This window comes from Wolffia australiana, chromosome 3 (assembly GCF_029677425.1).
Source record: "Wolffia australiana isolate 7733 chromosome 3, ASM2967742v1".
NCBI classification, from domain to species: Eukaryota; Viridiplantae; Streptophyta; class Magnoliopsida; order Alismatales; family Araceae; genus Wolffia; species Wolffia australiana.
Genome location: NC_135837.1, coordinates 13,897,602 through 13,925,204, shown reverse-complemented (window position 1 = coordinate 13,925,204; position 27,603 = coordinate 13,897,602). Strand labels below are relative to the sequence as shown.

At 41.4% G+C, this 27,603-nt stretch overlaps 2 protein-coding genes across 4 annotated transcripts in view; both read right to left on the bottom strand.

Annotated features, from left to right (window-relative positions):
- Positions 1 to 1,057: 1,057 nt before the first annotated feature.
- Positions 1,058 to 14,669, bottom strand: CYP59 (cyclophilin 59). The gene is made up of 14 exons (XM_078572600.1): positions 14,471 to 14,669; positions 13,087 to 13,191; positions 6,708 to 6,825; positions 6,303 to 6,353; positions 6,072 to 6,169; positions 5,715 to 5,814; positions 4,787 to 4,906; positions 4,606 to 4,683; positions 4,492 to 4,538; positions 4,355 to 4,410; positions 4,232 to 4,272; positions 4,034 to 4,142; positions 3,839 to 3,968; positions 1,058 to 2,310 (listed from the first exon to the last, which is right to left on the bottom strand). The coding sequence occupies exons 1-14, from the start codon at positions 14,566 to 14,568 to the stop codon at positions 1,617 to 1,619; spliced, it is 1,845 nt and encodes a 614-aa protein (XP_078428726.1). The 5' UTR covers positions 14,569 to 14,669; the 3' UTR covers positions 1,058 to 1,616.
- Positions 14,670 to 22,571: 7,902 nt separating this feature from the next.
- PEX1 (peroxisome 1) overlaps positions 22,572 to 27,603 on the bottom strand; it is a 35,108-nt gene continuing 30,076 nt past the window's right edge. Inside the window, exons 16-19 of one of the 3 annotated variants that reach the window (XR_013580899.1) lie at positions 24,145 to 24,429; positions 23,056 to 23,104; positions 22,873 to 22,968; positions 22,572 to 22,768 (exon numbers count right to left, since the gene is read on the bottom strand). Coding sequence is in view for 1 of the 3 variants with exons in the window: in XM_078572598.1 (XP_078428724.1) it covers positions 23,069 to 23,104; positions 24,145 to 24,429 (321 nt within the window). In the remaining 2 variants the exon portion in view is untranslated. Of the gene's footprint in view, positions 22,769 to 22,814; positions 22,969 to 23,055; positions 23,105 to 24,144; positions 24,430 to 27,603 lie in introns of those variants that run through there. The other 2 variants (XM_078572598.1, XR_013580900.1) reach the window with 2 other exon arrangements.

Here is a 27,603-nt window from a genome sequence, read left to right as displayed (position 1 = left end):
ACGGGAGCTAAGATTCATCACAACACAAAGGTCATTATCCGATAATCACTTCAAAATATTTATTTATCCAATTATCTCTCTAGGTAAATTTGGAGCTGTCAAATATTTAATGTCTGCATCACCATCCATGACAAAGTATGACAGAAGATAATCTGGTGACAACATTAGGTTGAAGAACGGTCTACTCTTACTTAATTTTACCAGCATCCTGTGTTAAATTGTTTTTTCTCTACAAGGGGTAGTCAAGATAGTTTGTAATAAGTAGGTAGTAGTAATAGTCTTAGTCAATAAATTTTAGGCGAGGAGGAGGTAGATGATGTGGAAGACACCAAAATTAGGGACATCCTCAATTGTCTATAGGGGCATTCTTGAATATAATTACACTACCCATACTTTCTACAAGAACACAGAAATCAGAAGGGACAACACTTGCTGAAACAACTTTATTCATTCCTCTGTGGCAAGTAAAGTTTTTGGCATAAATAAGAGGCTACATAATGCAAGGGAAATTTGGTGAGGATATCTGGATTGACTACAATGAACGATTTCCTTATGAATGGCTAGATTCAGAAATTTGTTTATTCAACGATTCTGAGTAAAACTCAATTCTTAACCACTTGAATTTCCCAACGAATGGACTTCATATATTCGTTCATATGGTTTTGATTTCTTCAAGGATGCATTTCAGAACTTCAATGATTCAAACTTTGGCGTAGATATAGTGGCCCAGGAGTGGCGAAGGAGACTAGCTTTATCTATGAAAATAGCTGAATTCAGTCAACTCTTAAGATTGGAAACATATAGCATAAAACTTTGTCCCATAAAGTAAAATTAAGCTGACAGATTTAAGGCATTTAAAAAATTTATTTGCACCAAAGTTTTCCCAAAAAAAACAGAAAACTAAATGCATTTGGTTTCAAAATTCTGCTTTAAATTGCTCAAACCAGTCCATTACCATCAAAAAATTCTGCATAGATTGAACTATAAGATCAAGCATTAACTTCAATCACCTTGTTTCTGAACAGCCTTCACTCGTGACAGATTTTTAAGCTAAAGATTGGCAAATGTTGCCCTTTAAAATATAAAGGACACAGTTTAACTAATCCAGTGTCAAGTAGTATAAACGTGGACAAACAAACAGAGAGCAATCATCAGTTATAAAGAATAGGCAAAGGTACCACAAACCATGGCGTTCCAAGTACCATGCACCTGAACTGTAGATTTCTCAAGTTAAAATGAAGTCAAACCCAGACCTTACGGATATTACTTTTGCCCCACAGTATCTTGAGTTTAGAAGACTTGCAAAGTTACCTTGGGCCTTGACCTAGAATAAATAAACCAGGAAGTCATGACTAGCTCTTGTTTAGAGTCTAATGCAGTTTATAGGAATCTCTCAGAGGTATGTGTAGGTGCCTTGGTAACAAGGTAATCTTGGAAAGTTTCGGATATTTTAGTCGTTGGCAAAGAGGTTTTAGGAAGGGCCATGGTTGCCTAACCCTAGCTTATCATGGGAATACAAAACATACATTTTTATGTAATTCATGGCTCCCACATCCAAAGTTCATTAGAAAATATATGAAATTGGCCAAGAATTGTCTCCCTCTCATCTGACAAGATCATCTCCTTTTCTCTACTCTGGAACTTCTTTCTCTGTCATCATCTCTCCCCTGCCTCCCATGCCTGGTCCTGTCTTCTTCTCTCTCATAGCTCCGGTGCTGATCTCTATCTGTAGTTCTCCCTTGTTCCTTATCCCTTTCCCTTTCTCTCTCTCTCCCTCTTCCTCTGTACCCATCTCTATCAGCATCCCTGTCTCTGGATTTGTCTCTCTCCTCCTCGCGGGTTCTCGCTCTATGCTTATCTCCGTCTCTATCTCTGTATCCAACTTTATCAACATCTCCATCTCTGTTTTTATATCTCTCTCCATCTTGGGTTCTCTCTCTGTCTCTACCTCTGCCTTTGTCTCTTTCTCTGAATCCATTTGTATCAGCATTTTCATCTCTGTTTTTTTCTCTCTCTCTGTCTCGACTTCTGTCTTTGACTCTTTCTCTGAATCCATCTCTATCAGCATCTCCATCCTTGTTTTGTTCTCTCTCCCTATCTGGGGTTATCTCGCTGTCCCTATTTCTACCTCCATCTCTGTCTCTGCCTCTGTATCTGCCTCTTTCTTTCTCTCTTTCTCTCTCTACATCTCTCGGAAGACGTCTCACCTCATCTTCTCTCCTCTCAGGCGAAATTTGGCGATGATGCTTGTCTGTCTTCTGCCTTTTCAATCCTTCGTCCATTGTATCCCCTTCAAACACCATTTCGTACCTGCAAATTATCTCTAATATATCAAAAGGCTGTATTTCTGGAAGGAAACTGCAGAAACAAATAATGATAGAAAGAACTATAAAATATACAAAAATGATAGAGACAGATATTAGAGGAGTGACAGGTACAGATACATACTCTGAGCAGAAAGACTCAGGGAAATAAGGATACATTCACTTGATTCATGAGATATGAGAAAGTTGACTTGAAATTGGGCAGATAGATTGGAAGAGAAATAAGTTGAAATTGATATGTTCAGAGGGGCGATTGAAGAAAGGAATAGTAAACAATATAATTAACTATAGAGAGATATAGGATGTAGAGGGAGGGCCCGTGGACTGAACTAGATAGATTCAGGAGATTCCTGAAAAGTGTGAAAAAATTGAGAATTGAACTGACCGGGTAGATTATAAGGATGAGTAGTTATAGAAAATATTTGCAGGTATTGAAAACAGAAAGTGGAAGAGATTACAGATATAGCCAGATAGAGTGGATGCACAGGCAAAATAAAATTTTTTCTCATAACCCAACACATGGGATGCATAGAATAAGATTAAGAATGGGAGATAGAGCATCAGAGAGAGTGAGGATGGATAGAAATACATAGACATGCGATAAATAAAAAAGATAAGGGGAGGGAAAGTGAGTAAGAAGAAAAAAGAGAAAGATATTGAGGGAGGAAATAATAATAGGAATACGTGAGTGAAGAGGAGTGAGGGAAAAATAATGGGAATGAGAGAGAGAAAGTGACTGGGAAAGGGAAAATGAGAAGAAGAAGAGAGAATGAGAGAAAGTGAGGGAGAAAAATGAAGGGAATAAGAGAAAGTCAGCGGGGGAGGGCAAAATAATGAGAGTACGAGACAAGAGTGAGGGAGGAAAAGATGATGAGAATAAGAGAACGAAAACAAGGGTGGGAAAAATGATGAGAATAAGAGAACGAAAACAAGGGTGGGAAAAATGATGAGAATAAGAGAAAGAGAGCGAGGGAGGGAAAAATGATGAGAATAAGAGAAAGAGAGCGAGGGAGGGAAAAATGATGCGAATAAGAGAAAGAGAGCGAGGGAGGGAAAAATGATGAGAATAAGAGAGACTGAGAATGAGGGAGGAAAAAAAATGATGGGACTAGGAGGGAGAGAGAGAGAGAGAGTGAGGGAGGGGAAAACGGTGGGAACAAGCGAGAGAAAAAGAGTGAGGGAGAGATGTAGAGAGGGAAAAATCGAGAGAGAGAGAGAGAGGGAGGAAAGAATGGGAAAGAAACAGAGTGGAGGGATAAATAGTGAGAAAAGCTGGGAGATAATAAGGATAAAGAGCGGCGGAGGAGAGAGTGAGAAAAGGAGAGAAAAAGAGAGGGAGACATAGAGGGAAGGAAGGGGTAATAGAGAGAGGGGTTATAGAGAGAGAGCCGAGAGATAGAGGGGATAGATGAATATCAGGTAAAGCAATAGACTGATCGATGAATTGATAACATTCATAATTCCATATAGATAGAGAAATATATATACATTGATATACATAGAAAGAGAGAGACCTTTGGTTGTCTCCCCCGCCACGCTGGCCATCACTTTCCTTGAGAACATATTTCTGGCCTTTGTTCTCCTGGCCTTGAGTGCAATCCTTGGCAATGTGATCAGGGGCCCCACATTTGAAGCATCCCCCTTCTGCATATAATTACGATATTATGTCAGCGTTGCTCCCCCAGAAAAGCAAACATACAAAGATTTACCCTCATTTGATCGGTTCTTCTTGCCGTGCCTATATTTGGCCCATAACCTTGAAACACTTTGGCTGAAGTCCACATGAATCCGTCGGTCATCAATCAATGTGTTATCCATCTGTCACGTTTCTCAATGCTGATCACTTCATATTCATAAATATGAAGAAGAAATCCGTAGAAGTGATTAAGAATTGTAGTGACATATACCTTGAAATAAGCCATTTCGCAAGACTCTTTTGCTTCAAACTCTGAAAGAAGCACGAAGGCATTTTATGCATTTTTCTTTAATTCTCCAATCAATTTGCACAGAGCATAAAAATACAAGCTCACCAATGAAAGCATAGCATAAGCTATCTCCAGTCTTCCAATCTCGGATAATATCCGCACTGAAATCACATTTAAACGAATAAGATTAATTCTACCACAACAGAAGATCATCGCTAAATGATACCAGTCAACCCACTCACGATATAACATTTCCAAAACGAGAAAATATCGTGAAGAGATCTTCATCCTGCATACAGAAATATAGTTCATACCAAACGAATACTAATGGAAATTTTAATCCATGGTCAACTTACTTGGGTCACAGGATTAAGCTTACAGACAAATAAGACATTCTCTGGGGGTTTTATATCTGCATCCGGGATGTCGCCAATCTATGGCAGCATACAACATTTGAAAAAAGAACAAAGTCTGAGAATTAGAACGAATCAAAGTCAATGTGAAAATTTAAACCCTTTTTTTTATTTTGAAACTTACACTCTCAAGAATGGCGGCATTAGTATGAGCTTCCCTGGCACGTAGTTTTTCTTCAAGCTCTGCAGGGCCGATGGTTTCATCCATGGGCACCCAGTCGTCTTCAAGTCGCGGCTCCGCTGTCTAATTCAAATATATTCTGCTTAAGAATTGAAGGTGGGGAGAAGTGATCATGAAAAACTATGTCGGTCAAAAAAACTATGTAAGCATGATAAACCAGGAGGTAGGAATAATACGAAGCTCAAAATAGGAGACAATGCCAAAAGGTCAGTCATAGAAAAAACCAGAGGTGGATCTGGCATCCAGGATGCAATGATGAATGGATGATGATTTTCTTTTGAAGAAAATAGGGAAGATCACCCGAAACGGTGGCCAACCTGAATGAGTGGATGATGATGATATCTACGCTGAATATTCATCATCGCTATCATGCGATTTTGTTTAATCTCCTATATTTTTCTTCAAAGAAAACCGTTGGTGTTAAGCAAATTAATCATTGTCCACTAATCATAAAAGGATGACGATGATTGATTTTTATCATTGTCCTCATATGCTCGAATCATCTGATGATGAATTGATAATCTCCTTGTCGCCTCCTCCTCATCATCTCGTCATTGTATTGATATTTGTCTAGTACCAAAAACTGGATGACAATGACGGTGAAAAATAATGAAATTTTCACTTTCATCCAACCCAAAGCTGTTGATGATGACTAACGATCATCCTCCTCATAATATGCCTCAATCATTCGATGGAGAATTCAGCATCCTTAAACCCAAACGTAATGACTGAAAATCTACATATAACATGATAAAGTAAAGGTGATTATAACGAGAAGTTCTAAGCTCATGTGCATAGAAATGATTTTTTTTTTTGAACTATAATGTGCATAGAAATGATAAATAACGGAACATGCAAATAGTATGCTCACTTCAACATCTGGCTTTCCTTCTGGCGATCTATCTGGGATGAGTTCAGCCAACTGAGGTGGATCAGGGAAAGGATCATCGAGGACGTAGGTATGTTTTATTCTGTCAAGATTTTTGCACGAAAAAATATGAGATGAGAGGATATATATTATGTTAATCCAAAAATACGAAAAACTATTCTATTAATCCAAATGTGATTTGTTTAAGTATGACAGCCGATAAGGAAGAAAGTTGTTTTTTGAAGACAAAAGAAGGTATTTTCATATAAATAAAAAGAAAAGTAAAAGCCAACAACAACACTGCAGGTTGTCTGATGATGATTACTAAAAGAATCCAAAAGAGCAAAAAAGGTGACCAACCGAATGTCTTTGAATGGTCTTCCTTCCGTGTCAACATATGCTTCACTGATCCGAGATAAAGTCTCCAAGCCCTCCTCCTCTTCAACAACACCAAAAACCTAAAATTTCAGCCCAAAATAAAATTAGGCTCAGGCAATGTTTGCCATGATGTAGCATGTGATGTGCTACGTCTTAACAATTTGGATATAGCCTAAGAATGCAAATATTGAAATGCACAACGCCAGGTTTTACCGTATGTTTCCCATCAAGATAATCCAGATCCTCTCGTAATGTGAAATAAAACTGCAAGAGCAAAGAAAAGGAACTGTGACTAACAGATGAAAATAAAAAAACAAAACATGTGAACTAAGTGACGTTTAGTTCTTTGAATGCTAATAGTACAAAGAATTCAACGAGAAAAGATAATATTTAAGGGTAGCCCAAACATTTTTTGCAGGTTTTAAGGAAGTTAATTTTTTCTCTTGAAGAATATTATCGATATGCTTCATTGACTTTGTCTCTCATTTCCATTTTCTTTTTCTTGAATGACTCTCACTTCCATTTTCTGACACTGATTTCACACTGAGTATAGGAAAATTTCAAAATAGTATAAATTGAAGGCACGATCAAGATCCACGATTAGGATATATAATTCACCTGGGATGCATTGCAGTTCTTTCCCGCACTTGCCATGGCAACAGTCCCAGTTTTGGAATGCTTCAAATCCGGATGGATTTCATCATCAAAAAAGCGAGCTTGATCACCATACAGGAACCTAAATCAGAGAGTCAATTATAATCAATTCAAAAAGAATAAATAGTAAACAAAGGGAGAAAATATTTCGTAAGTTTGTTGCTCAATGGCTACAGAGAAAATGCGGAATGTTGAGATAAGGGGAGGTGGTACTAATATTATAATTAATATCTTGAGGATTCATCCATGATAGTACATGTAAAACATACTCTCTAGATTATGAATCATAAAAAATAAACATGCTCCTGCATTCGAGAAGTGTAGACTAATAATGTGCAATTTTCCTTTTGAAGAATATAATGTGCAATATACAGCTACCTCTGGAAGTATCAAATGTCTAGGATTAACAAAAAATACCAAACATGAAACAAACCAAACATATCCTATTAAGTCCCAAGGATAACAATTAATAAAATAACTAAACATCACATAGACTTGTCAAACACAACCTATTGATTAGTGAAATTGTAAACAAGAAAAGAACAATTCTTAATAGCAAATGAAAGAGATTACAGGGTTTTATAGGGAGCCCTAATGGGCTGACTAGAGAGGGCCCTTAATGGGCTAACAAGAGAGAGAAAATAAAGACATGTAATACTCAGATCAACACTCCCCCTCAAGCTGGAGCGTGGATGTTATCCACACCCAGCTTGGAACAGAGCTCCTCAAACCTAGGGGCATGAAGCCCTTTGGTGAAGATATCTGCAAGCTGTTCAGCGGACGGAACATAAGGCGTGCAAAAATCTCCCGATTCAAGCTTCTCTTTGATGAAATGGCGATTGATCTCGATGTGCTTTGTACGGTCATGCTGAACGGGGTCATGAGCAATGCTAATCGCCGATTTGTTGTCGCAGAACAGCTGGACAGGAGAGGGAACTGGACACCGTAGCTCACGAAGAAGCTGGGTAATCCAAAGTGCTTCGCACAGACCATGTGCAAGGGCACGGAACTCCGCTTCAGCACTCGATCGAGAGACCACTTTCTGCTTCTTGCTCCTCCAAGTAATCAGATTGCCGCCCAAGAAGGTGCAATACCCAGATGTAGACCGACGATCAACCACAGAGCGGCATAATCTGCATCGGTGTAGACTTCAAGGCGCAGGCCGGTATGGCGGCGAAACAATAATCCACGGCCAATGGTGCCCTTCAGGAAAGCGGAGGAGACGATGAGCAGCATGAAAATGGCTCATGCGAGGAGTCTGCATGAACTGACTCAGAACACCCACTGAATATGCAATGTCCGGGCGAGTGTGGGTGAGATAAAGCAGTTTTCCCACAAGTCTTCTATATGGGCCAGGCTCAGCAAGCTCCTCATCCGCATCGGCACCAAGTCGATGGTTCGCATCAATCGGTGTCGAAGCAGGCTTGGCGTCCTCCTTTCCAAGCTCACAGAGAAGGTCCACCGTATACTTTCTCTGACAAATAAAGATCCCGCTGGAAGAATAGGCCACCTCTATGCCAAGAAAGTACCTCAACGGGCCAAGATGGCGAATAGCAAATTCCGACGAGAGATACATAGCCAGCTCAGTAATGGTCGTCGTATCATCACCCGTAATAATGATGTCATCCACGTACACAAGAAGAATAGCGACTCCCCCTGACGTGGAATGGCGGTAGAAAAGGGTGTGATCACCATTACACTGACGGTATCCACGACGCTGCATGGCCGTCGTGAAACGACCAAACCAGGCACGAGGAGATTGCTTCAAGCCATATAATGCTTTCTTCAGGCGACAGACAACAGACTGCGGAGACGATGGCACTAAGGAAGTGTAGCCAGGAGGTAATGCCATGTAGATCTCCTCAGTCAACTCTCCATGCAGAAAAGCATTCTTCACATCATATTGTTGCAAAATCCAGCCCCGATCCGCAGCAAGGGCCAATAAGATCCGCACAGTATTCAGCTTGGCAACGGAGCAAAGGTCTCCTGATAATCAATGCCATGTTTCTGAGTGAACCCTTGTGCCACAACCGGGCTTTGTGGCGCTCAATAGAACCGTCAAATTATGCTTCACAGCATACACCCAACGGCTACCCACGAGATGCTTCGGCCGGTAGAGGAACCAGATCCCACGTTTCATTGTGAGCAAGAGCCTGAAGTTCTTCCGCCATGGCCTGACGACAATGCGGAAATGAAAGGGCAATGTCCACCGTCTTGGGAAGGAAGTGGCATCAAGGGAGGTGAGAAGGGCATGATAAGAGGTGAGAGCGATGAGAGAGATAGATTCCGCCAACGGATAGAGGGGAGAGGAAGGAAGAGGGCAGCACGGCTAATGAGGAGGTGGCAGGAGGGTGGAGGTTGAGGTAGACGGGGCAGCAGGAGGCGAAGAAGGAAGCCGAGGCTTGCGGCGAGCAAGGGTAATACCATAGCGTTTTTCAGGCGGGCAGCGACGGATAGGAGCGGAGGAATCGAAGAAGGTGCAGCAGAAGGGTGGCGCAGGAGCAGATACTGGAGGAGGCTCCACAGGAGGGACTGAGGCGGCCGGAGGCGGGTCGGGAGGCACAATTGCTGGAGGAGCAACAGGCGGAGACACGTCGGGCGAGGCCTGTGAAGAGTGACGAGGGACGAGGATGAGGAATTCGAGGGGATCGGAGGAAGATGGGGCGATGAGGGTTCAGGAGAGGAGGAGGAATAGTAGGGAACCAATTCATCAAGCGTGGCATCTTTGGTGACGACGAACCGACGAGAGGGTGGATCATAGCATAAATAGCCTTTTTGGGTGGAAGAATAGCCAACAAACACACACTTGATAGCACGGGGATCCAGTTTATCACGACCAAGTTGGTGGTTGGGCGCATAGCATACACGTCCAACTACCCGAGGAGTAAGATGAGTTCGGAGAGAGAGTTGGAAAGGAATGCTGAAGACGGTCAATGGGAGTGGAGTAGTCAAGCACTCGAGATGGAAGGCGATTAAGAAGATGGATGGCGGTGGAGACGGCTTCCCCCAAAAATACTTGGGCACATGCATATGGAAGAAGGCTCGAGTCATTTCAAAGATGTGACGGAATTTTCTTTCGGCAACGCCATTTTGCTGTGGTGTATAGGGACAAGAAGTTTCATGGATAATGCCTTTGTCTTGGAAGAAGGTGCTTAACGTGGTGTTAACGTAGTCTTTAGCATTGTCGGAGCGAGGCGGCGAATGGATATAGAGAATTGAGTTTGGATAAGGGAGTAAAATTGAGGAATGACACGAGATATCTCGATTTGTTCTTCGAGAAATATGCCCACGTGAATCGAGTAGCGTCATCAATAAAGATGCATAACCACCGAGAACCGGAAGTACTATGAATAGGGAAGGCCCCACACATCGGTGTGAATAAGGGAGAATGGGGTCGAAGAATGAGAAGGCGAGATAGGATACGTGGTACGATGATGTTTGGCAATTCGACAAGCAGTACAAACAAAGCGGTCCACAGAATGGCCTTGAAAGAGTTTAGGAAAGAGACGATAAAGAGTAGCAAAGAAGGATGGCCGAGGCGTCGATGAAGAAGCCTGGCAGCTCGTGGGAAGCCGAAGGAAACTGCGCAGCAGCAAAAGCAAGAGAACTCGAACAAGGGCGAACAAGATAGAGCCCCTCATGCTCCTCAGCAATGGAAATCGTCCTCCCCGACACCTTATCACGATAAAAACATGAATTAGGAGAGAAGGTAAGGTCTTGTTTCAAGTCGCGAACAAGGCTAGATAGGGAGAGAAGATGATGAGTAAGGCGAGGAACATGAAGAACTTTAGATAGATGCATAGAAGAGGAAAGGGCCACACGACCAATACCCGCCACGGTGAGAAGATCGCCGGAGGCTGTTTTAACTTTGGAGGAGCCAGAAACGGGTGCATAAGTTTGAAAGGCTCGAGGATTTGGGGTCATGTGGGTGGCACGGAATCAAGAAGCCAAGTGGAAGAGGAAAAAGAATGGCCAGGAGGATGTAGGTGTGGGAAGACTGGTGGACATACCTGCGTGGGCCAAGGAGCATGAGCCCACGACTGGAGGATCAAGCAAGCGGCGTAGACGCTCCATCTCTTCTTGAGTGAAGCTAGCGAGCGAGGCACTAGTCGGGAGAAGACCGAACAGCATAGGCACTTGACCCGGGGGGGGCACGGACGAGGCGGCTGCAGCAAGGTTGCTCGGTTGTGCGCGTTTCCGTTGAAGCTTGTAGCACGTCTCCTTAGAGTGACCTCGCTTCTTGCAGTAATTGCAAAACAGCGAAGGATCACCCTTTGGAGAATCCTCCGTCCGAGCCGTCGGACCACGTGGCAAAGAGCCGGGTGGTGGAGTCGACGATGGGCGTGCAGACGAAGAGGAATGAGCTACAAGTGCCGAAGCCGAGTTCTGGGCCTGCTGAAAGCGGGATTCTTCAACCCGCACACTGTGGAGCGCATCCTTGAAGGTAGGACCAGTCTCCGATGAATAAGCTGAGCCGTACAACTTCATATTCGGGTTCAGTCCCATAAGACACTGGAAAACCCGAAGTTGAAGAGTACATTGGCGGTCCACCGAATGGGGGTCGGGCGGCATGTAGTAGTCAATTTCATTCCACAACGAAATGAGCTCCGTACTGTACTCCATGATAGACCGGTCCCTTAGCGCAGGTTAGCGGCCCGATGTACCAATTCGTGCAGTCGCAATGTTGTGCTTCTTGGAGTGGCTCTCAAGTGCTGCTTCCCAGACCGCCCGAGCCGACTCTAGAGACACGAATTCACCTTTAACACTAGGTGAAATACTGTCCAAGAGCCAACGATGAACTACCCCCTCAACGTCCAGCCAGTCATAATACTTGGGATCGGTCCGAGAAGGTCTGTCTTCTAGAAGATGGCGCATGAGGCGCCCTTTTAAAGTTATCTGGGCGTACGGCGCCATTGCAGGAGATTGAATCCAGTAAACATACCATCCGGAGGCATCCGAGGCAAAGAGGATGGTCCAGAGGAGGACGACCAATTCCGGGCTCGAGAGGCACCGCAAATGCATGTGGCGTAGATACCGGCGTCGAGTCTGGCGTAACAGTAGAGGTCTGGGCTTCAACCGGGTTCGTCATGATGAAAGCAGAGTAGACCACAGTCAGAAGGCGCCGGAACGACGAGAAGCCGGGAGTGCAGGCGCCGAGACGTCGGGCGCCGGGACGGTGGGAGCCGGACGGCGGAGCGGACGGCGGGAGCCGACGGCAGCGCTGACGGCGCGCGCGACGACGGTCGCTGGACGGCAAGCGCTGGACGTCGGTCGCCGGGCGCGGCGCGAGCCGAGAGGCGAGCGGGAGGGCGCGAGCCGAGGCGCGCGGCCGACGGCGGCGCGGAGCGGAAGACGCTGGGACGGCGGATGTCAGAACGGCGAGCGCCTGGGAGGCCCGGAGCGAGACGGCGAGAGACCGGAGCGCGAGATCAGGCGGTCGTGAGAACCGCCGAAGATCAAAGCGCAAGGTCGAGCCCAGGAAACCCAGATTAGGGTTAGGGTTAGGGCTCTGATACCATGTAAACAAGAAAAGAACAATTCTTAATAGCAAATAAAAGAGATTACAGGGTTTTATAGGAAGCCCTAATGGGCTGACTAGAGAGGGCCCTTAATGGGCTAACAAGAGAGAGAAAATAAAGACATGTAATACTCAGATCAACAGAAATTAATAGGTTATGTTTGACAAGTCCTGAGGGGAATAATTAGTGAAATTACTAAATATCTCGGACTCATCAAACAAATCCTGTAATGTAGCATAAAAATGTATGCATACGTTTTCATGGTGGAGACTTAAAATGTAGAATAGATACTGTATAATAGATACACCTGGAAGACTCAAAATGAAAAATACTGTGAATTAGCTTGATGATTATGATGCGATCTAACGCCACATCTACGAACGTCGGCCCAGGCCCACGTCAGATGCCCATTAGTGGAGACTACTTCATCCAACCGGCAGGGGGAGATAGGTGGCTTTTGAATCTGGTAAGTGCCACAGCACCCTCCACTTCGAAGGCTCCCTCTCTGACCTTCCTCGTTGCAGACGATCAATCCTGCTCGAGGGCGGCATCCCAGGCCGAGTCCAGGCGTTGTCCAACCTGTCTGCTCGGAGGTGTCGTCAACCCTGCCACCCTCCTTCTCTCCAACCTGTATTTCTATCTTCTTCTACCTCTCTCCCTCAGACAACGTGGATTGTTGGCAATAGTTAAATTCAATCAAGTATTTGGAGTTACAAGGTCGAAACAGATTAACGTTGGAGCAGAATGAAAATCACGCTGGGTAAATAAAAACAAGAACATAATAAAAGAGATGACTATGATCGCATAGGCTGCAGGTAGCTGACTTGTAAACAGATTCACCACCATCGCCAGTTCCAGAACGGTCACCAGTTTGAGCAATGAAGTCTTTTTGTACTTTGTGGAATAAACAACCATTGTAGTACTTGATCCTGTGCACCCAAGGATACAATTATGAGCAAGAAAATGCAAATGAATTAGAATATATGCTAGTCTTAGTTGAAAAGTTGGTAAGGCCTGAAGGCTCCAAAACAGAATTCACCATTGGAAAACATCACGAGAGCTATGACTGAGAAAATTTCCATAAAATTAAGGACCACGTGAAGAGATGGAGAGACAGTAGAGCATGGGGAGGATGTAAGAACATAATTAACTCCCTGGAAACTATGGGATATAAAGGAGATAGTAAGAGAATGTAGGGAGTGAGGGAAATAAAGAAAAAAAAACTGGGCCTGTATGAATAAGTTAGAGAAAATAATATTTGTGGTCGAGAAGAAGGATGAGAGAGAGACTAGAGCATGTGCCGAAAGAAAGATACATTCAGTGCAAGGAAAAAATGGGATTTAATTTGGCGAGAAAGAGAAAAAGATAGTGTGATCATGTGAGAGAGTACGCGTGAGAAAAAAAAATGAGAGAACGCGTATGAGAGAGAGATGTGTAGGAGGAGAGCATGTATTTGCACCTGAGATAAGAGAAAGCAGAGAGAACGTACAAAATAATATGAATGACAGATAAAAATCGATGATGAAAAACTTAGAATGAGTTGAGAGAGATAATGACAGCCTGAGAGCGAGGTAGAGTGTGTGTTAAGGAGGTGAGCGAGTTATAAACAGAGAAAAAAAGACTGAAATGGATGGAACTAAGAGAGAGAAAGAGACGAGAGAGAGAGAGAGAGGAGAGTGAAAGAGTTTGAGCGTTTGCAACCGAGAGAGAGACAGAGATTCAAGGATTCATTTTTATGCTCTTCTGTAGACGTTGTCAGCTTTCACGATTAGAAACTAAAATTTCAACGTGTTCTTCCGGAGATGTTATCAAATACGAGATTAACAGCTCAGCCTTTTCCAGCTCAATTCCATTTCGGCCTAGTCATCAACAAGATGAAACCCTGTTCAAATCCAAGAAAACCCAAATGCATAGAAATAGTTTCAGCTTCCCCAAGATCACTCGTCTTACAAGAACAAATATTTTATCACAATAATATTTCCGTAAAATTACCAACTGGATTGGAAGGCGAGCAATGAAAAAGGAGCAAAAAAAAAAATGGTAGAAGTTTAGCATAAAAGAAGTGCATCCATTCAAAGAAAGAGCTACAACATCGAAAAACAACAAAAAAATCAAAGGAAATACTAGAATCAACCGGCGACCCACGAAAACGCGAGGGGAGAAGAATCAAAAGCCGGAGACTTGCAAGAAGGGTTTAAAAGAGCTCACTTGCAGAGCTTGAGGAAGTTCTTGCAGGTGAGAGGGCAGCGATCCGTGACGAGATCTATCACGATATCCCCCAGACTGGTCACGATTAACACCGACATAATTCCCCACCAGAATCCACCTTCGCGTGTATCTTCGTTCCCCCTCTTCGCGCTTCGTTCTTCGTTCTTCGTTCTTCGTTCTTCGCTATTCGCAGTGCAAAGTACAATTTCTACTTTGAATGAAAGTCTATATACATAATAATCTGAAATAATGGCCCAGTTAATGGGCCATTATTTCAGATTCAATTGGCCCATTATCTCATTCCATAAGAACATGTTCTTCCCATTATGAGAATTAATATACACTCTTTTCTTGGTAAACTTGGTCTAAATAAGTCATCAAAAAAAAATTTGTCCTAATTTGAGAATAGATACGGTTAATGGGCCATTATTTCAGATTCAATTGGCCCATTATCTCATTCAATAAGAACATGTTCTTCCCATTATGAGAATTGTTCTACACTCTTCTCTTGGTAAACTTTGTCTGAATAACTCATCAAAAATATTTTTTTATCCTAATTTGAGAATAGATAAAGATCATGTTACTGGTGTGAAATGCCAAAACATTATTTGGTGGTTCCTGATTTTATATTGTTTTAAAATGTTATGGAATGTTATCATGTTTGCAGAATTATTTATGATTCTTGGAAATTTTCTGGTAGAATGAGACCCAGTGGTGTTAATCTAAATATGTTTTTTTAAAATTTAGCATTGCTCGCTAGTATTTTAAGTATCATTTTCATGAAATTTAACCAATATGGGTGCAGAGATTAATACAGTCATACTAGTAAATGTAAGGTATGTTCAAGCAGTAAAATGCCTAATACTTGGTCAAATACTAGGATTAAAATGCCATCTTCTTGGTACTTGATTAATAATGAAGACCTAATTATGAGAAAGCACAGACGTCATTAATGCATTGCAACATGTGTATGCCATTATGCTTTGTATTCCTTTAATTGTTTCATGTGTATCGTAATATATGTCTGCATGGGGTCCAAAGTGCATAGGTTTGATCATAAATATTAGTGATTAATCAGTTTGATGGTTCATCACCATCAAACTTTTTTTTTATAAAAATTAATGGTTGATCCACGCCAGATCAGTCTGATGGCACTTGCAAATTGGCCATCTTGAAGAGAGTTATTTGATAGTCAATTTTCTTAAATCTCATGATTTACTCTTGTTGTGACCATCATATTACCATTATTGATTGAAAGAGATGGGAAGCAAATAAAACAATAAAATCCTTCAAGACCATGGAAAACAACTGATCACATTCTAGCCACACTTGATCATCCTCATTGTGACATTCCCTATGGAAATTGTCAATTCCCTATAAAGTTCAACAGGACAATACATGGAAATGAAAAGATAGTATGTTCCCTTTTAAAGACTGCGAGGGACATTGGGATATGTAAATTCTTTAAAGTGAAAAGAAATTAAAAAGTCCCCTCAAAACCGAATAAACGAAATGAAAGAAAGTATATCTCGCATACTTCTTGTTTTAAAATCAAGCAACATTTGGAATATATAAATACTTGAAAGTGAAGAAATTTAGAAGTCCCCTAAAATCTAATTAAATAAAAAGAAAAAAAAGTGTATTTCCCATACTTTTTTTTTCTCACATACTAATAAGAACCTCGGTCGCGGTTTGTATCGGAAGGAGAGTAGAGGGCGAGGCGAGGTAGAAGTTCCCAGGTAAAGAGGAGAAACAGGTTAATCCAAGAGGAGGCCGAGCAGAGTGGTAGGGATCGGCCGAGGACGAGCCGCCTGAAGATGCGATGACGTAGAGGCAATCACGAGGGACGGGGATCACAGAGAGAGAGAGAGAGGGCATCCTTATTTAAAGGAAATACACAATAGCCAAATGACTGAAATGCCCTTGTGTGCTAAAATGACGAAACTATTACATACTTTATTGTTTCAAAGTTAAGCGATTTTTTGAACAATGTAAATACTGTTGGATATATGGGATAAATAAGGATATGAAAATAAAGATTAATGGGCCCAAATATACTCAGGAGGATATCGGGCCCTTAAGTCCACTATCCGATCTGGTTAGGTACCAGATCTGGTTGGACCACTAACGGCTAGTCAAACTAGCCGTTAGAAAAACTAGCAGTTAGAGGGCTAGTATAAATATTACCCATGTACAGCTGTAATGTTTGTCATTGTTCTGAATAAAATTTGTCTTTTCTCTCTTGTCCTTCTGCTCCATTCTGCTCTACAATTATCTGTCTAAATTGGCATGGTATTAGAGTCAACCACGTGATTGCCTGGTGTTCATTGGCGCCAAAGTCATCCTACGGGAGGACCAGTTCGAGCAGTCTTTGTCTGAGCTGAAGGTCAGTTTTAAAAGTCTTTTTTTTTTGGCCTACTACATAAGTCATGGCAGAGGACATGACTAAGGTTCCTCCTTAAGTGGTAACATCATCGTCAGGAAATCAAATGATTCTTGCTGATAGATGGATTAGCCATCTTCCAGTAATTGCCAAATGCAACATTTTTAATGGCAATAATCTTCTGTTGTGGGAGAGAACCATCCAAGCTGCATTGAAGCCGTGAAAGCTTATACATCACCTTACAGAAGATTGTCTTGTCCCGATGAAACTCATCCAAATTATCCAAGATGGATAATGGAGGAGTATATTTTTGCTTGGTTACTAGATTCTATTGCATCAGAGAAATTAGTTAGATACTCATCATACGAAACATCAAGAACTCTGTGGGAGGCCATACATCGAAGCCATTCCAAGAAGAATGACAAAACTAAGATCATTGATCTTATCATACAATCCTACACCCTCAAGCAGGGAGATATGGATGTTCTGACTTATTCAAATAAGGTGAGGGATATTCACAACGAGTTGGATCACTGTCGACCACCCTCTACCGATCCAGTCGATAGAGCACATGAAGCTACTAACCGCTTATGTCAATTTCTTCAAGGACTTAGGCCTGAATATGAAATGATCAGAAGTCAACTTTACAACAGAGAAGAAGAGCCACATTTGATCAAGCAGTGACCAATGTCATGCAGGATCAAAGTCATCTAAATGCTGCCAGAGGAATATTGAGAGTATGGCATATGTAACAAAAAATCAGAATCAACAGAGCTGATTCAGAAAAATCACGCAAGGAAGACATTGTTTGCAACTATTGTAAGAAGAGGGGACATATCAAGGATAAATGTTGGAAACTTCATGGTAAACCCCCACATATTGCCCGAGCTCATCTGGGGCAACAAGGAGAAGTCAATACCGGCAGTGATCTTCCTTCAGCCCAAAACTTACAGAAGATGATGCAAGAACTACTAAGCCTAAAGTCCTTAATCAATTCTGGAGCAGTCATTGGATCAACCTCCATGGCCAATTCTGGTAAAAGGGAAATACTTGATAATATTGCTTTACTGACTAAGGACCCATCTAATGCATGGATCCTAGACTCAGGAGCAATTGATCATATGTCATCAAGAAAGGATTTCTTTATAACATATGAAGAAGTTACTCCTGGAAAGTATGCTCAAATTGCCGATGGCACACTACTACCTGTAGTTGGCATTGGAAATTTGAACATCAAACCTATTGGTGAGTTAAAAAATGTGTTGCATGTTCCAAATTTTTTTGTAAGTCTAGTATCAGTACAACAACTTACAAAATGTAGGGAATATAATGTTCTATTTGATAATCTGGATGCTTATTTATGTCACAAGGAACTCCGGTGGAGGATTGGACTAGCTAGAGTCCAACAGGGACTTTACTAATTACCCTGGCAGAATTCAATGCCTCTCATAAGAGATGACCCCAAGGTGGCCACAGTGAAGATATCACCTGAAGAGTCGGTTGTAAAGATCCATCAAAGATTGGGTCACCCATCCTATCATATTCTTAAACATATGTACCCAAATATGTTTAAGGACGTTTTGGTTGAAAAATTGATTTGTGAAGCCTGTCAATTAGGAAAATTTAAGAGAGGGACTTACTCCCCAAGTAATGCTAGAATGGAAAAACCTTTTCAGATCATCCATTGCAATGTCTGGGGACCATCCCCTCAAACAGACATACTAGGACACCGATATTTCCTAGTACGTACAGATGATTATAGTAAATATAGTTGAATTTTTCTACAAAAACATAAGCATGAAGTCACTAGAAACATAAAGGGATTGTGTAACCTAATTGCAAGACAGTTTGGTGATCGAGTCCAAGGACTACGAACCGATAATGCAAAGGATTTCCTTAACCATGATCTCCTGGAATTTTTCACTTCTGAAGGAATAAGTCATGAGACTTCATGTCCATACACTCCACAACAAAATGGAGTAGCTGAAAGGAAAATAGGTGATATTGTGGACAGGGGAAGAACACTCTTGATTCAAGGGAATGTCCCTACAAACTTATGGGGATTTGAAGTTATGACATCTACACATCTTATAAATCGACTCCCTTCAAGTAATCTTGCCTTTAAAAGTCCCCTTGAATTACTTGAATCCTATTATCCAAGTGTGAGATTGAAAACAGGACTACCTCCTAACGTATTTGGTTGTGTCGGATATATGTATAATCATACACATAAACAGAATAAGTGGTCCACAAAGGGACTAAAGTGAGTCTTTGTGGGCTACTCTGTTACCCAAAAGGGGTATAAGTTCTATCATCCTATCACCCACAAGTATATTGTAACTACGGATGTAGTCTTTGATGAAAAATTGTTTTACTATAAACCAAGAGGCACTGGGACTCATAGAGGCACTGGGACTCATAGAGGCACTGGGACTCATAGAGACACATCTCTCATACTCAACAGTGTGAATGTGAATATAGAACAGCATGAAGACTCCTCAGGAAAGTATCAAATATTTGAACATGAACCTGAGACCATTCCTCAGGTCAATCCACAGAGAGTCGAACAGGAATTTGAACATGGAATATCACACAGCGATGTGACTGAGAAAATGGGAGAATTACCTCAGATCATACCATATCCTAAATATTATCAGAGAAAGAAAAAAGATAAAACAGTCGAAACCATGGACTTGGGTGAAGGGGGAGAACTCTCCGATGAAGGGGGAGTGATATCTAGTGACAAGACAGCTGACTCCGACGATGAAGAAAATCATTGGCCGTTTGCTCTAAGGAAAGGTACTAGAAAGTGTGTAAAAACTGTATTGTATCCCATAGAAACTTATCTAAATTATCAAAAAGTATCACCCAAATACCAGGTGTTTCTCACAAAAATCCAAGATGTATCAATACCCAAATCTCCACAGGAAGCTATGAAGAATACCAATTGGAAGGAAGCAATGGATGAGGAGATGAGAGCTCTACTACAAAATAATACCTGGGAGATTGTTGATCGACCTAAAGATAAGAAATATGTGGGTTGTAGATGGGTTTACACTATAAAGTGTAAATCAGATGGAAGCTTAGATAGATATAAGGCACGACTGGTAGCTAAGGGGGTACACTCAGACATATGGAATCGACTATCAAGACACATTTGCCACAGTTGCTAAGATCAATACTATTAGAATCTGATACGAACCTTGATCTAGGTTTGTATCGGAAGGAGGGTAGAGGGCGAGGCGAGGTAGACGTTCTCGGGGTAGGAGAGTCAAAACGGGAAGGATCGGGAGAAGGCCGAGCAGAGGGGGTAGGGATCGGCCGATGACGAGCCGCCTGATGATGCGGTGAAGGGTTGACGATCGCGGGGACGGGGATCGTCGGAGACTAGAAAGGAACCGAACGGCAGAGGTAGGGATCGGATTGGAGGAGAGCCGACTGAAGATCCGGTGAGACGATCGCGGGGATGGGGGAACGCTGGACGGTCAGGGGGGACGGGACCGAGATAAGGAGGATCGAGAGAGTGAGCCAAGGGCTGATCTTACCTTAATTCTTGACTGCCCTCCTCAAGAGAGGGCTACACATATTTATAAGAAAAGGAAGCAATCTACCCTAAACATGAAACAACTAAAATGCCCCTAGTGGGCTAAACTTCCTAAGATACCCTTTGGGTTAGAGGATCATATCAGAATCCTAATCTCCTTAGCAGTTAACTTAGATTGGCCATTAAACCAATATGACATTAAAAATGCATTTCTGAATGGAGACTTAAAGGAGGAGATTTACATGGATATTCCCCCAGGGTATGAAGATCAACAGAACAAAGGGAAGGTATGTAGACTTCGAAAGGCCCGATATGGGTTAAAACAATCACCTAGGGCTTGGTTTGGGAGATTTACTCAAACTATGAAAGGGGCTCGGGTACAACTAATGTAATGGAGAGCATACTATGTTTTTTAAACATTATTCAAAAGATTTACTAACAATTTTAATAGAATATCCAGATGATATTATAATCACTGGAAACAATCTAGGAGAAATAAAAATTCTTGAAGATCACTTGAGTAGAAATTTCCAAGTTAAACACTTAGGACCCCTAAAATATTTTCTAGGCATAGAATTTGCTGGATCGAGTGAGGGTATTTTGATGACACAACAAAAATATATACTCGACCTCTTGGATGAAACAAAACAGATGAATTCCCATGTAAATGAGACACCGATCGAAGTCAATCATAGATTAACTCTAAATGAAAATGAACCTAAGGTGGAAATTAACTCATATCAGAGTCTCATAGGAAAACTATTATATCTGTCACACACACGACCAGATATATGATATGCTATAAATGTTTTAAGTCAATTTATGCATTCACCTAGAAACTCCCATTTTCAAGCTGCTAACAGAATTCTCAGGTACTTATAGGGAACACCAGGACTGGGCATCACATACAGAAAGACAGGTAAACTTGATCTCATTTTATACATTGATTCTGACTTTGCCGGTTCTCGTCTTGACTATAGGTCAACTACTGGGTACTGCACAATGCTAGGAGGAAATCTAGTAACCCGGAGAAGCAAGAAGCAGAGTGTGGTATCAAAATCCAGTACTGAAGCTGAATTCCGAGCTATGTCAAAAGGAATTGACGAAGCAATATGGATCAAGAACTTATTGGAAGACTTGAAGATTACATATTTTAGACCAATTATCATTCCCTGAGACAATAAGTCAGCTATCAGTATAGCACATTGTTGTTCACCAATGGAACAGCTATCCTCAGGTCACTCTTGCTAGAAACCCTAGGGGTAGCGGGATTGAACAACCACACAATTACACTGACATTCCTGGTTTAAATACCAGGTCATGGGTACACGAATTTGGGCTAACAGCAAGGCCCATTAGTCTGGAAATAGGAAATAGTAAAAAGAGGAAATAACAAGAAATAGAAAGAGGTAAAATAAAGATAGGCTATCTCGGCTGACACACATGATCCAGTTGACCATGATAGAATGAAGCATGTGAACGTCGACAGGTTCTATATACAAGATCATTTGGAACAAGGGAACTTGAAGACAGAGTATATAAGTTTGAAGGAGCAATGTGCAGACATCTTCACCAAGGGCTTACCAATCAAGAGAACACAATATCTGATGTTCAAGCTTGGAATGATGAATATACATTCCTCCACTTGAGGGGGAGTGTTGGATATATGGGCTAAATAAGGATATGAAAATAAAGATTAATGGGCCCAAATATACTCAGGAGGATATCGGGCCCTTAAGTCCACTATCCGATCTGGTTAGGTACCAGATTGGACCACTAACGGCTAGTCAAACTAGCCGTTAACTAGCCGTTAGAAAAACTAGCAGTTAGAGGGCTAGTATAAATATTACCCATGTACTGCTGTAATGTTTGTCATTGTTCTGAATAAAATTTGTCTTTTCTCTCTTTTCCTTCTGCTCCATTCTGCTCTACAATTATCTGTCTAAATTGGCAAATACTTTGAAGCAAAAAGAAATTCAAAAGTCCCCTCAAACCCAAAATGCTACTTCATCTTTTTTTTTTTTTAAAATGAAGTAAAATTTTTTTACCTCAAATAAAACAAAATTTAATAATCTAGAAAAGAAATCTGTAAATATCATTCATAATGCGTGAAATTTCTATGGATGACTCCGGCATTCGTTTGACATGCTTCCTGCGTTATAAATAAGAAAAGTAAGGTTTTAATCTTGCCTAGAAATTTGACTGACGTCGGAATATATAAGTAAAGTGACCACATAAATTCACATCTATGTTTTGTACGCAAGAAAGTGAGAAAAAAAGCTCAACATCAGGGAATGAATCAGGTTATCCAAAATTAGGGTTTCTGCTCCTCAACCAGATTATAACCGCTTAATCATGCTTGATTTCCCATCTGTAATTACAGAGAGATTGATAATGATACATGAGAACAATTTAAATGGGGAGAACGTAGCATATTAAAAATAAAACCTTGTTATTGATATATGCTAGACATACACATGTATATATATTGATCTGAACAAGCATGAGAGATTCGGAAAAGATTCATGGGCCACGTGGCAGATGAGAGATGGAATGGAAGATCGCCATGCCCTAAAACGAAAAAAAATTTCCATAATTTAGAGGAAATCAGAGAAGAAACGCATCCTAATTAAATTCTAAAGCCTCGGAAAAACTTGCCAGCTGAAGATCTTCATGCTAGTGTTGCTCTTTTGCCTTTATCTCTCGACTGCAATAAAAAAGTTATTCAAGATGGATGAGAACATCAATAGAAATAATAAGAGGAGATGACTGGCAGATTATGAGATAAGTTTGCCTTATATAGCAGTAGTGTGTCAGAACAATCGATAACTACAGATTAATGGAGGTATAAGTTCTATCCAGGGTGTTTTGGGCTGGAATTTCTATGGAAATGGTTGAATCCAATCCATCAAAAAAGCTTTGCCCGGTACCCATTTCAAAAACCCTAAAAATCTGGCACAGTCCATCTACCTGGCCATCATCTCCCACAAGAAGTCCATTCACTTAATCCGTGTTTCTTCTGAAAATCCAAACATGTTAACCTCCATTTCATCCGCTCTGAAGAAGCTATAAAGTATTCCACACATTTTATTTCCTGTCCTAAAATTGTGGCGATGTCATTTCATCTCATGCAGATAAAATTCTGATCTATTATGGGTGCATCCAGTTTCAGAAATCAACCTTGATAAACCCCAATTCATCTCCTTCTCCAAAGAAGTTCTAAAATTTTCATGGTGTCATTTCATCTCATGAACATAACCTCTTTATCTATTATGGGTACATATATTTTTGGGAATCAACCATAATAACCCCCAATTCATCTCACTCGAAGAAGCGACCAAATTTTTCACAAAATATGCTTCTCCGATCTATTTTCTTGATAACCCCATTTCAACCTCATTCACATAACATTCTTGCCAATGTTTGGCCCGCCAAGGTTTGGAAATCAACCACCACAACCCACATATTATGTCTTTCTCCAACGAAGCAATCAAATTTTTCCACTTGTGTGACTTTTATTTCTACAATTTTGATGATGCCATTTCAACCTCATGCACAAAACATTATGATGTGATGGGTGCAAGTATTTATCAAAATCACCCATGATAACCCCCAGATTATCTCCTCGGAAGAAGTGAAAACAATTCTGAAAAATGTTGATACTGCCATTTCATCTTTTTATGCACATGTCGCATGCGCTAAGATAAATTAAGACACAAGAAATTACGAGTATAGGCAAACACTAACCTGAACAGCCGCAGGCTTCTTAGAATCTAAGAAGTTGCCATAGATAGCGTCAAGCCTCTGTTTTTCTGCCTCAGAAATGGATGGCCTTGCCTTCACTGCGACATTCCTGAGGAGTTCATTGCTAATAATGGGCTTCATGTCATGCTTTTCTGGGCCGTCTTTGTCGAGGATCTCATGGACAGATGCAAGCTGAGCATCTGAGAGAAGTGCCTGAAGGTCCGCCCCACTGAAGCCCTCGGTCATTGAAGCAATCGCCTCCAAACTAACATCATCAGCCAATGGGAGCTGCAGGAATTATGATATGTAAGATAACTTTGGGAGAGAAATTTCTATAAACAAGGAGATTTAGTAACAAATCGATGGTTATATGGCATGTTATCTTGTAATATTTAGGCTCGGGTTTCTCAAAAAGAATGATGAGGAAAAAATACTTTCAATTACCTAATGTGTGGGAACCTTGCTTGAGGGATCAGAATTATAGGTAAATAGTGAAACTAGCCATATATGATTTATATTTTCTTTTGAAGAAAAGAGGAGGTTCGAAGTAAAAGAGTCATCCTTCCTGGGCCTTTTTCAGATTGGTCCTAATTGTGCTTATCACGCTATGAATCGAAAGATGAGACCATCTCATTCGATCCCTTGAATGTTTTCTCAACCCTATCTACTTTAGCCTACAGGCGGCAGGCTTCTCCCATCGTCCAGCACTATACTTTCATGGTTGTTTTCCAAAGGACAATAGGGAGAAGGGTATCAACTGGATGACAATAAATGATTTAAACACTTCATGGCAACCTAAAGTTAGATTCAATAACAATAATGATTATTTGGGACAGTAACTTCTGACATTTTTGTTAAGAGTTGACAAAGAAAATGGCAAAAATTAAGGGATTTACAGAGAAAAATGGCTGCACTTCGGTATTCCTGGAGAACTCTAAGAATATAAGATGAAAATAGCCAAAAAAGGTAACTACTAAAGAGAAATTTCCTCAATCTTGGACCTTGAGGAAGAATTCAATAACTGTAACAGTAAATGGTCTATCATCTGATACGAACTGATGTGGTTCATATCATTAGCTGGGTCGAGGGGGGGAACCTGGTGGGGGTGGTTGCTGCCAAGGGAACAAGATGATGGGAGGCTGGTGAGGTGAGTGTCGCCAAGTGGACGAGACACGACAGGGGGGATGTCAATGGATTCCGGCAATGTTGAAGTCGTCGATTTGGATTAATGCTTCCAATACAGTCTGAAATCCCGCTCTTCAACAAGGAGGGCTACATCTTTAAAGAACATACAGGAAGGAAACAAAAGATGAAAATGTCTTTTGTGGGCTTAAGATACGAGAGCTATCATATCATCCTGAAGCAATTGATAACCCAAGGAGGTGTGACTTAAGAAGATCAAATGATCTGTGTGGCAAAGAGAGAAATCAAGTTCCAAAAATGTGCTGCTGAGCTGGCTAAATCTAGCCAGCACTGACTGCTGGAGGCCATAGAGAAATTCTTGTCAACAACAGACAAGGCCACATCATAATGATGATTGTCCTTATGGGGAGGAGGAATAGAGTTGGGAAAACAACGGTAAGATTGTTGTCGAGAAAAAAAATCTCAGAGATACAATAACCAAACACAGTTAAATATTCTTATTTGTTGCCCTCCCAAGATAAAATCTATGACTATTTGAAACCAAAAATTTCCTGAACATAAAATGACAAAAATCCCCTAGTTGGAGTAACAATGAAAATACCTCTAGATATGGTGGGGATCATATCAAATACTTTGCCATCTCCATCATTAAGAAAAGTTTGTTCCCAAAATGGGCATTAACACTCCTTATTCTGGCCTGGCCTGGCGTACCTTGGGTTGGTCCCAGGGTTAAACCACAACTGGATCTATGGATGGGCTCAGATGGGACCCTGCCTGACATGTGTCTGGATGGGGAGGAGGCATGTATCCTGTGCTGGAGAGCTGGCCCAGCCAGGCAGACTGGGCTGGGTGGGCAGAGGAGAGGCTTATTTGGGTTACCTTATGAGGATCACTCAAGGTCATTTTGTATATTAAGCATATTCTATGCGTATTTCCAGATGCATTTTGGTATGTTGATTCCTGCTCTATTCGCACGACAAGAGCAAATGGGAGGATGATCGATGACCACTAGGACTAAGAACTGAATGTGGCTGTTTGCCACAGAAAACAGGGGAGTATTCCAAAGAATTTTGGACTTAATATTGTGGCTCAAGAAGTTGGAGCTTGCAAATCGCGGCATGACCTAGGAGGCTATGAAGATGGGTGGTGCTGCTGATGTGCAATCAATGAGAATCAGCCTTCCAGGCAGTCTAGTACCCTGCACTCATATCCTTTGCCAATCGTTCTCCCAGTCTTCGGGTCCAGGAAAAAATCAGGCAAAGAGGTGATGGGGACTCCACAATTACAAGTCAACTTACTGATGGAGATGAGGTTCAACATAAATTCGGGAGAAATAAGGATGAACAGAAGAAAAAAAAGATGCGAAATGGTGGAGTAACAAATGCAATGGTGGAGGTGTGGGAGCCACCTGTAAGGGTAACCAGATTGGAGGTAAAGGTACCACATGTACCTATAATGTGATAAGTTGAGCTAGATGCAATAATCTATAATGTGGAGTCACAAAAAAACTACTCATCCATGGCTGAAAATGAAGGGTCAGGACATCCAGAGAACATAACAATTTTGACTGAATAAGCAACTCAAGTATGCTGAGAGACTATGGGAAGTGTGAAGCGCAAATGAACTAAACAACATAGAATCTATTTCCGAAAATATTACTGTGTGGATTGAGTGATGATACAATATTGATTGGTAATTTTTTTGTCAAATGATCTGAATAAGTTGAGAAAGAGAATTGGGAAAGAAAGAAAGAAAGAAAAATGTGACTTAATCAAAGAGTCTCCTCTACACTGGCCAGTTGCCATAGGCCCGAAGTCCTTAAAACGACTCATTGTCCTGTCCCCCAAATAATGTCCTCTTCTGTATAGTAATTATACAATCAGTAATTATGAACTGCTTTCCCGTCCTCTTTCTTGATAACTGGGATGATTGCATCAGCCACCAGTTGTCCTGCGCTTAATCCTCTAGTGGAGTGGGAGGGGTGCTGGGGTTGTATGGAACAAACATCCAGATCATCAGATGACGAAGTAACTTGTACTTGAGGAGGATAGTCTCAGAGGTCATAATATGTGTCTCACGTACAACCTTTATGACCATAGTGTCTGCATTCAGAGACCAAACAACCTGGATGAGGTGGTCTACCATGGCCTCCACCCAACCCGCCTATGCTCTTCACAATCATGACCAAGAGCCACACAATCCCCAAAGGTCGGCTAAGCAGCAGCTTGGGCAGTGATGTTTGCTAAGGGAACAGAGGGCAGAACTGGCAATGTGGTCAGAATTGCACAGTTCACAGCCCGATAAATCTCTGTAATGAAG